Source organism: Carassius carassius, chromosome 31 (genome assembly GCF_963082965.1).
Source record: "Carassius carassius chromosome 31, fCarCar2.1, whole genome shotgun sequence".
NCBI lineage: Eukaryota > Metazoa > Chordata > Actinopteri > Cypriniformes > Cyprinidae > Carassius > Carassius carassius.
The window spans coordinates 5628877-5638958 of record NC_081785.1 but is presented as its reverse complement, the minus strand read 5'-3'; the positions used below and the strand labels follow the sequence as shown (position 1 = coordinate 5638958).

Here is a 10082-nt window from a genome sequence, read left to right as displayed (position 1 = left end):
TTATACTCATCCAGAATATTTTTTTTCATTATGGGATGAAATTGTGTGCCAGATGAAATGTATTGCATGCAACCACAGTGTTTTTTTCAACACTGCCCCTGGTGGCTCCCTGGCTCATTACTCCATTAATTGATTTAATGATATTGAGTGTTTAATGGTGTGTACTAGTAAGACACACCATTAAACTAGTGTGCCAGTGTGCTGCGCTGGAGACATTTATTTTACTGCCACTGTCTTTCTGTATGAGTTCAGCATGTGGCTCCATAGAGCATAAACTCATGTCTGTACAAAGAGCTTTTTACCTCTGATGTTAAGTAACTTACCGTACGTTCTGTTTTTCCCAGACATGTCCTGGCCAGGATTTCTAAATTGCCTAAAATGTCTGGGTTTTGACTATCTTTTTGTACTTGCTGAAAGTAATGACTGTACAGTAGTTTTACCAGTGTGCAGGCATTGTGCTTAATCGACCAACTGTGGACTACAAGAAGGTGGGATCTAGAGAGAACAGTGAAAGTAATGCAAATACATGTACACATAATGTCTGAGGACTGTAGAGAGCAAAAGCCAAAACCTGGACATTTTAAGAAATGTAGAAATCCGGATCAGGGTATGTCTTGGAATAAGAGTATGTAAAGTCAACTGTACAAATGCATATTGTAGAAATGCTCATGCACTTGTAACAGAAATAAGTCTTTTTTGGACTTAAAACAACAACAACAACAACAACAACAACAAAATTACTGTAACCATTGAGCTTGTTGGTGTGTTCTCATGCAAACTGTGAAGCAATGAATAACAGCAATTTTCAATAGTTCATATAGTTCTTTGAGATATGTATTGTTATTTTTTTAATCTAATTTACAGGTCATATTTGAAAAATGTTCCTCAAAGATAATAGTTTTGCATGATGTTTGCATGTTTTGTGTGTGTGTGTGTGTGTGTGTGTCTAAACCAGACCATATTTAATTTGTTTTTGTAATTGAAATTATACAATTTCTGTAAGGTATAATGCAATATTGCATTCCCCTTTTTTTTTTTTTTTTTTTTGCATGGTTTGTGGTCAGATATTGAAAACATTTTCTGTACAATTTATAGCCATAAACTGAAATCATATTAATAGATCTCTCAACAGAATCAGCAATATGGTCTCCAGTCGAAAAAAAAGCCTGAGTGCAACTGTAAATGCTATTGTAACTGTAATTCAGACTAGAATTCAGCTGAAGGTCTGATTTAATTTTAGAATAAATAAATGTTTGCAATAATCACAGTTGTTTGGGGGCTCTTTTATTCCTTTTTCCCCAATATTTTTTTTTCCTTTGGTCAGGTCTTTTTGAAGAAATATATCATTATTCAATATCACTCAGGCATTATGTCAACATCCACTGTCACCAGTAGGTGGCATTACTGCAATATGCTCTCGTGTAACCTTTCTGGTGTAATTTTTGTGAAAAAGCAAGTTAACATACAAATGTTTTGTTAGATAAATTAATCAAATAACATTCTAAAAGTGTGTTCATATAAAACTATCTTTAACAATATTACTGGAAAGTTTTGTCAAAAACAACATTTAAGTTAATTCAATGTAAAATTGAACAATTACATCTAAATACCAAATTAAAAAAACATTGGGAGAAATAAAAAAAAGATTAAGGACTTTTTAAAATTTATTTAATCTATCACTCTCACAATACTAGAAAAAGTTGCCATAGTGCTGAGTGTTAACTGCATTGGTATGCAGACCCTGCTTTGTGCTATTCAAGGTTTCTGCCAGAATGCTATTCAAGCTTCCAAAAAAACTCTTAAACAATCCAACTGAGCCTACTCTAAATTACCCTTATTGCATGTTAGATATTTTTTTAACATATGAATATAAAACGTTTACACATATATAGTAGTGTGTGTATATATTGAATTATTAATTGTTTTAAAACATTTTGGTAACACTTTAGAATAGGTAACACCTATTAGTTGCTTATTAGCATGCATATTACTATAATATTAGCCATGTATTAGTGCTAATTAGGAAAATATTAATGCCTTATTCTACTTGACCTAATTCTACATCCCTAATCTTACCCAATACCTAAACCTAACAACTACCTTACTATTAATAAGCAGCAAATTAAGAATTTATTGAGAGAAATGTTGTAGTTAATAGTTAACAAGTGTTACCTATTTTAAAGTGTTATCAATATTTTCATATAGCATTGATTTTTGGCAGAAATTGGGAATTAATACTGAAAGAAAAACAATACGACTATAATACAGCTGTTGATTTTCAGTCATGAAATGATGTCTGAGCTTAGTTTACACAGACATCTCTCTATGACTGAAAATGTGAAACTGACACCAACTGAAGACACATTAGTTTGAATCACTCTATCGGACTAAACATAACTAGCTATTATGCAACAAGACCGGCCTAAAAATTTCAAGCAGTCCCAGAGTGAACCGTGGTCCGATCCTGGAACGGTGCCTGATTACGATCAGTGCATTGTCAACTGAAATATTTTCTCTTCTGTGTTTCCATGGGAGGCAAAAAGGAGTGTCAGGGTTTCCCAGAGGCTCTTTGCCTCTTTTCTTTTCATTGGGGAACAACGGGGAGAGTTTCTTTCATGACACTTGGCAAGAGCATAATCTGGCGGTGATGTCACTCCTAAACTTACAGGCTATTGGCCCATGGAAGAACGGACTACTCCTGGCCCACAAAGAAGAGAAGCAAAATCAGCTTAAAGCTGAACTGTGGTTGGCCTAAAGAAGAAAAAAAAGGGAGAAGATGAAGGCAAGCATTCATGCTTCCTGACAAATGGTTGCAGAGACTTGACATAGACTGAGGGGTGAATAGACCCCCCATATCCCCTCTTTTTTTTTTCTCTTGCTTAGTCATTTTTTACACTAAATTAGTCTGCACGGTAGTCTTGGCACTTTTGGAAACACCTGTGGTGATCTAAAATAAATGAAAGCTTTACTTACAGGTTTTAGAATTCTGTTAACAGAATATTAATTCACAGTCATATGGTCTTAAATAATGTTCTCAAAACTTTAGCACATGAAGATTATTAATACATAGTTAATGGGACGTTTCAGTTGGATGATCTTCTGGATGGTCAGTGAATATTCAAAAGTAATTTTCCCTTAATGTACACATAACCAGGAAAAAATAAAGTTTTTAAAACATTTAAAAACTGGGCATTATGAATGTTCATATAAAATTACGAAATATCATTTTCATAGCAGAAAACATTCTTAGAAAATGTTTTTTTAAACTAGGATAACATCATATTGCGAGAAACAACAATAAGTGATTTCTTATGTTTGAATGCTTTGGATTAATGAATGATTCAATGATTCATTCATTTAGATGCACTATAAATGTTTTTTTAATGAATGAATGAATGAATGAATGCATGGATGAATGAATCAGAGTTTTTGAATTAATTGTTTGATGACTAACTCATAAGGACTTAACTTACTTACCACCACCTACATAAATAGGCTTATAAAGCTTTAAAAAAAAAAAAAAGAAGAAGCCTCCTATATTCCTCAGTGCTGGCATAAAAAATGCTGCTAGTCCAACCAAGTTCTATATGACATCTGAACGCAAATTGATAGGCCACAGACAGTATATGATGAGTTTTGGTGAACCTTGATAAAAAGGTTCTAAACTATGCAAGATAATAGAAAATGCAACACAGCTGCATCCAAAAAGGGTCACAGGTTTGATGAAGGTTATTACTTTTTAAACTGGGTCCTGAAGCAAAAGCAAAACTGGTTCTCATCTCAGCTATATTTATAGCTGCTTGTCTCCATGTTTGTCCTAGAAATTTGCTCATAAGTTTCATGCTTTTAGATCAGCAGTGAATGCAGAGAACAAAGACTGATTACTTTCCACTCCAATTACGATGCTTTTGTGAGAGAAACAGTTCATTCACAATCTGCTGTTAGACTGAAGCCATCGTGACAGTCCTGGGTCACACTAAACTGACACTATAAAATATGGAACACACTGAAATATTATTTTGAGCAATAGTAGCCATTTTCAGGAGTCAAACCAGACTGTTAAAGTTCATGATGTTAAGTGACAGTTCATTTTCTGCTGTTTTGCCCTGAAACTTCTCAATTAAGTGGACTGCTTTTAATTACACTAGTTCTCAAAAGTTTGAATAATTAAGATAAAAAAATATATATATATATTTTAAAGAAGTTTCTTATGCTCACCAAGGAGGATTTATTTGATCAAAATACATTAAACAAACAAAAAAACAAACAAAAAAACGATTATAATAGATTTTAACATAATTTATTTCTGTGAAGGTCAAATGGTTCTTTAGATATAATTTTAATTTGTTGATTTGGTTCCCATCAGTCTTAAAAACTATTTTTACCTCTTTTATTTTTTTTTTTTGACTGTAAAGTCAATATTTATTACAAAATATTTATTTTTCAAATAAATACTGTCTTTTTGAACTTTCTTTTCATCAAAGAATCCTGAAAAGATGTATCACACTTTCCCAAAAAATATTAACCAGCGAAACACTGATGATAATAATAACCATTAACCATTAATAATTGAGCACCAATAATAACTGATGACCAATTCATCATATAAGAATGATATTTGATAGTACGTAATTCACCTTTGCATCACAGGACCAAGTATATTCAAATAAAAAAACAGTACTTTTACATTGTAATATTTCACAATAGTACTGTTTTTACAGTACTATTAAGCAAAAACATACATTTTTTTTATTATTCCAAACTTTTGACTATGAAGTGTATATATCGCAATTTAACAAAGTGGTTGTATCATGGTAACAGCATGCTATAGGCTATAAAGCATCTGAACAAGGTTGGTCAAATTGATCGAATGATACTCCTATGTAAAGACAACACGGATTATAGGATTAACTTTGCCCCAGTGGCGAAGTGCTCTCCTGGAAGGTTCAAGTTATGGAAGGGTTACTACAGGACATTTTCATGAGGGTGCACAATCATTCGTCCCAGCATTATATTAAACAAACTGAGGACTGTTCTTCTCCCAGACTGGCATTTTCAATCCAAATGCAGATATCTCTGGCCCTCGCTAAAGAGTCTTTTAAATAGATTGTCGCTTGTGTTCAAACTGCTCCAGAAGTCAAACAAACAGTCATTCAGGACTTCAGACAGCCTTTTTTCTCATGATACACAACTGTGCAAGTCGTTGAGTTTTCAGTCTGAAGTGGATGCTTGAAATGCTAGCATAGTGAAGTAGTTCATTATGGTGATAAATTAAGTTCAGTCCTCTAAGATATGACTCAAGTGTGCTGGCCATCCGTTCAGTGGATTAAGGCGGCCAAGTGTTGATTCTCAAAGTCTAAATCTAATTAGCATCTTAAGCACAGAACTGGCTGATAATTAATACCTTATGGTCATCATCCTAGTACTTAAGGATACAATTCATAATCGGACTGGATTATGTGTAATGAAACTAAATTGTATGTAATCCCAAATCTACCATATGCTTATAAAACAAAAAAATCAATTAATACATTATTTATTTTTAAAGTTTCATATGGGTTTATTGCATAAAATCAAGTATAAGATCTCACAACATAATGCTAAATTGACAATGATGGATGATGCTGATAAATTATTTGTTTCATTATATTAACTAGTGTGCAAAATTCTCATCAATCAAAAAATCGAAGATTTAACATCTCAGAAATATTCCTTAACCATTTTAATTACTTTATTCCTTAACACTGGATGAAATTATACAATTTACTAAAGAGCAATAAAGTCTTCTATTAGGAACATTGCAAGAAAACTATGCATTGTTCATTTATGCCTTTTTTTATTCTATAGGCACTTTTTTTGTAATGTAATTTTAAGTTAAATGACAAATTAACTTAATATATGTATTTTTATATTGTTTTAAATTATGTTTGTGAAATTGAAATAAAAATAAATGTTGTAAAGCCCTCAGTTTGCATTTCTCATTTATGTTTCAGAAAATTGTGTATTTGTGATAAACTGCTATTTGTATATACTGTCTTGTTCGAGTGACAAATATTACAAATATGGAAATTTCCTTCAATATTAAACTAATGAGAAAACTAAAGTGTTCGCACAAAACAGGAAGAAACAAAGAGTTAGTTTTTAAACAAGTTTTTATTTCATCCAATTTGACACAAAGCCAGGCCTCAATTATAAATCCTCTAACATTAAAGACATTCGGCAATGTTCACAAAAACTTCACAATATGCATTTTATATAAAAGGTCTCACGTCTTAAAAAGGGGAAAACTCAGTTGAGAACACAATGTAAAAATTCCCTTGTAATATTGTCAAGTTGCCAGGGTAACACTGTTGTCCATTAGTTTGAAATTATGCCTTTTCATATGTGCGGACAGCCTGCACATCCTCAAAGGTTAAGGTCTGGAAACAGCAAAGATGAGGAAAGAAAATTTAGGAACATTAAATATCCATGACACTGATTAAAAAGAACATTTGGCGTAAATTCTAAATTAATATTAATAATTCTGCTTACCATAACCATTTTATCATCTTTGATTTCTCTAACAAACTTAGTCTCCTTGCTGTCCCACCTCTGAACATGGACAAGATTGTCCCCTTCCAAGGTTACAGTGGACTATAAGGAGATGAAAAAATGCATTTTAGTAGTGTTTTATCATTGTGCATGATATAAACTAAAATTACATCATAATATGATCAAATTCATGCAAGGTATAAAGAGACCTAACCTGAAGAAAAGTGCTTTAGATTTGTATTGTACAACTCCTTTTAGATATATTGTGGACACTCGTGTAGCAGTGAATAAAGAAAAAAGCAAAATCAAAACACAAACCTTTACATGTCTGTCATCTGCTGTGGTTTCGTCAAACTCCTCTCCCAGTTGAAAAGAAATTTCAGTGTTTTTGAAGGTGCTCAGTGTCTTTATGACAACTTTGTCATCCTCATGACTTATGACAATTGTGGGTTTGGTAACATTGCCTACTTGCCTAGTGGCAAAACCAACCCCTGTGGGGGAAAAAACAAAAATCCAAAAACATTACAGACAGAACAAAAATATTAATAACATTTTATAAATTATACAGACAATATCATGCACTCAAACACACTAGACGGTACAATTGCACCTTGCACGTGCAATGTGTTAAGAGGAATTGTGTCTTTCTGCGAAATAATATCTTATTTTTACTTACCCAGTGCTTTCATATATTCATCAAAATTCTGGCTGTCAACCAGTTTCCAAGTTGCACAGAATGCATCAACCATATTGAGAGTTTAAATGCAGTGATCAAACACACAGTTGTCCTTGTACAGTCACTGAGCTCACAGTCTCTTCAGGGTTTGGGACAGCAAAGCCCAAACTAAATAATACTGTCAGGAGGCGGGGCTTTAGGGGAAGAGCTACTGATTGGATGGATTTTTTATCAACTGAAGCTGTGATTTGTTCAAATACATGGTGAGAAGTGACACTGTAATTTCAATAGTATAATCCAAAAATAGGTCTGGGACTTTGCGTTTGAACAACTGAACAACTTTTTATTTTAAGTTTATAGTTTCACATTCCACAGTAAAAAAAGAAAAAAAAAGCGATAAGTAAAATGTTTATGCAGTTTCAGGTCTGTGTAAAAAAACAGTTACTATTTCAAAGCTTTGCATCTCTCTATCTCTCTCTCTATCTTTCTCTCTCTCTCGAGCAGATGTAATCATTTATTTTAGAGAAATACATTTTCATTTGCAGCGGTTTTCATTGATGCACAAAGAACATAATGATCAGATATAAATCCATTCAACTCTAAAGCATCACAGTGCACCAATGATCTGTAGTACAGACATGGACGTTTTACATGGCTATAGAATAAGATGATCCCCTTCGTATAATAAATTGTACAGCATTGTAAAAACTGAAATAAACTGCTATCACATGCAAAAGTAATTATACAAAACATTTGATCACTTATCATGTAGGCTAACCCCCGTTAACTATGTTGAAGCGTTCGGTGGGTCTTCATAAGGAAAGATGTCCTCTTCCAGGGGGCGCAGGAAGGCTCAGAAAGCGGCATATAAGGCGTCAGGGCGTGTCTTGCTAGACCATTTTTGCACAATTAAAATATTGTATTTTCTTTTTTATACGTATTAATCCCTAAGATTGCCTGTCAAACGAGACGCAGCAATCTCTAGAAAATGATTTTATCGATAACATTCTTCAGTAATTAATATAGGTCCATCCATATCACCGCTGAGAACAGTAACAGGTATCATATCACAGCTGCTACAGCACAAGCAATCTGGACTATAAAAAATATGGGAATTGCCACTACATTAAAAAATACCTTGGAAAATAGAAGAAAAAAAAGCAAAATATTATTTCAATTCATTGTGCCCGACCAATCAGAAGTCCCGTCCATTTGATAAAGTTGCGTGGGAACTGCCATTTACAGTCCCTGTCATTTGTGCGGAATGATTCGCACTTCTTAAATTCGGCCGCTAGATGGCAGGCGTGTTCCATTGTGCACATGCGATTGCAGTTTACCTCAGAAATTCCATGGAATACATTACTACAATTTCGCAGACATTACTGGCACGTTGTTTGTCACCGCAGTGTCATATCCATTATCCAATGCTCCTTATGAATTAAATAAAACATGGTTAAAGGGCTAGTTCACAAAATTATTTAAGTTCAAATATTCTTTATGTAGTTCCTAACTGGTATCTTGTCTTTTGTTATAGTGGAAGACGCACAAAAAATAAAGTCTGAAAAATCTTCTCACAGGTCCCAGATATTTTTTATACAACCCGAATTCCGGAAAAGTTGGGACGTTTTTTAAATTTTAATAAAATGAAAACTAAAGGAATTTCAAATCACATGAGCCAATAATTTATTCACAATAGAACATAGATAACGTAGCAAATGTTTAAACTGATAAATTTTACACTTTTATCCACTTAATTAGCTCATTTAAAATTTAATGCCTGCTACAGGTCTCAAAAAAGTTGGCACGGGGGCAACAAATGGCTAAAAAAGCAAGCAGTTTTGAAAAGATTCAGCTGGGAGAACATCTAGTGATTAATTAAGTTAATTGATATCAGGTCTGTAACTTGATTAGCTATAAAAGCTTTGTCTTAGAGAAGCAGAGTCTCTCAGAAGTAAAGATGGGCAGAGGCTCTCCAATCTGTGAAAGACTGCGTAAAAAAATTGTGGAAAACTTTAAAAACAATGTTCCTCAACGTCAAATTGCAAAGGCTTTGCAAATCTCATCATCTACAGTGCATAACCTCATCAAAAGATTCAGAGAAACTGGAGAAATCTCTGTGCGTAAGGGACAAGGCCGGAGACCTTTATTGGATGCCTGTGGTCTTCGGGCTCTCAGACGACACTGCATCACTCATCGGCATGATTGTGTCAATGACATTACTAAATGGGCCCAGGAATACTTTCAGAAACCACTGTCAGTAAACACAATCCGCCGTGCCATCAGCAGATGCCAACTAAAGCTCTATCATGCAAAAAGGAAGCCATATGTGAACATGGTCCAGAAGCGCCGTCGTGTCCTGTGGGCCAAGGCTCATTTAAAATGGACTATTTCAAAGTGGAATATTGTTTTATGGTCAGACGAGTCCAAATTTGACATTCTTGTTGGAAATCACGGACGCCGTGTCATCCGGGCTAAAGAGGAGGGAGACCTTCCAGCATGTTATCAGCGTTCAGTTCAAAAGCCAGTATCTCTGATGGTATGGGGGTGCATAAGTGCATACGGTATGGGCAGCTTGCATGTTTTGGAAGGCTCTGTGAATGCTGAAAGGGATATAAAGGTTTTAGAGCAACATATGCTTCCCTCCAAACAACGTCTATTTCAGGGAAGGCCTTGTTAATTTCAGCAGGACAATGCAAAACCACATACTGCAGCTATAACAACAGCATGGCTTCGTCGTAGAAGAGTCCGGGTGCTAACCTGGCCTGCCTGCAGTCCAGATCTTTCACCTATAGAGAACATTTGGCGCATCATTAAACGAAAAATACGTCAAAGACGACCACGAACTCTTCAGCAGCTGGAAATCTATATAAGGCAA

At 34.3% G+C, this 10082-nt stretch overlaps 1 protein-coding gene across 1 annotated transcript; it reads right to left on the bottom strand.

The window, feature by feature from the left end:
- Positions 1–6134: 6134 nt before the first annotated feature.
- On the bottom strand, positions 6135–7364 carry LOC132111406 (fatty acid-binding protein, brain-like). The gene is made up of 4 exons (XM_059518675.1): positions 7208–7364; positions 6850–7022; positions 6532–6633; positions 6135–6419 (listed from the first exon to the last, which is right to left on the bottom strand). The coding sequence occupies exons 1-4, from the start codon at positions 7278–7280 to the stop codon at positions 6369–6371; spliced, it is 399 nt and encodes a 132-aa protein (XP_059374658.1). The 5' UTR covers positions 7281–7364; the 3' UTR covers positions 6135–6368.
- Positions 7365–10082: the final 2718 nt, after the last annotated feature.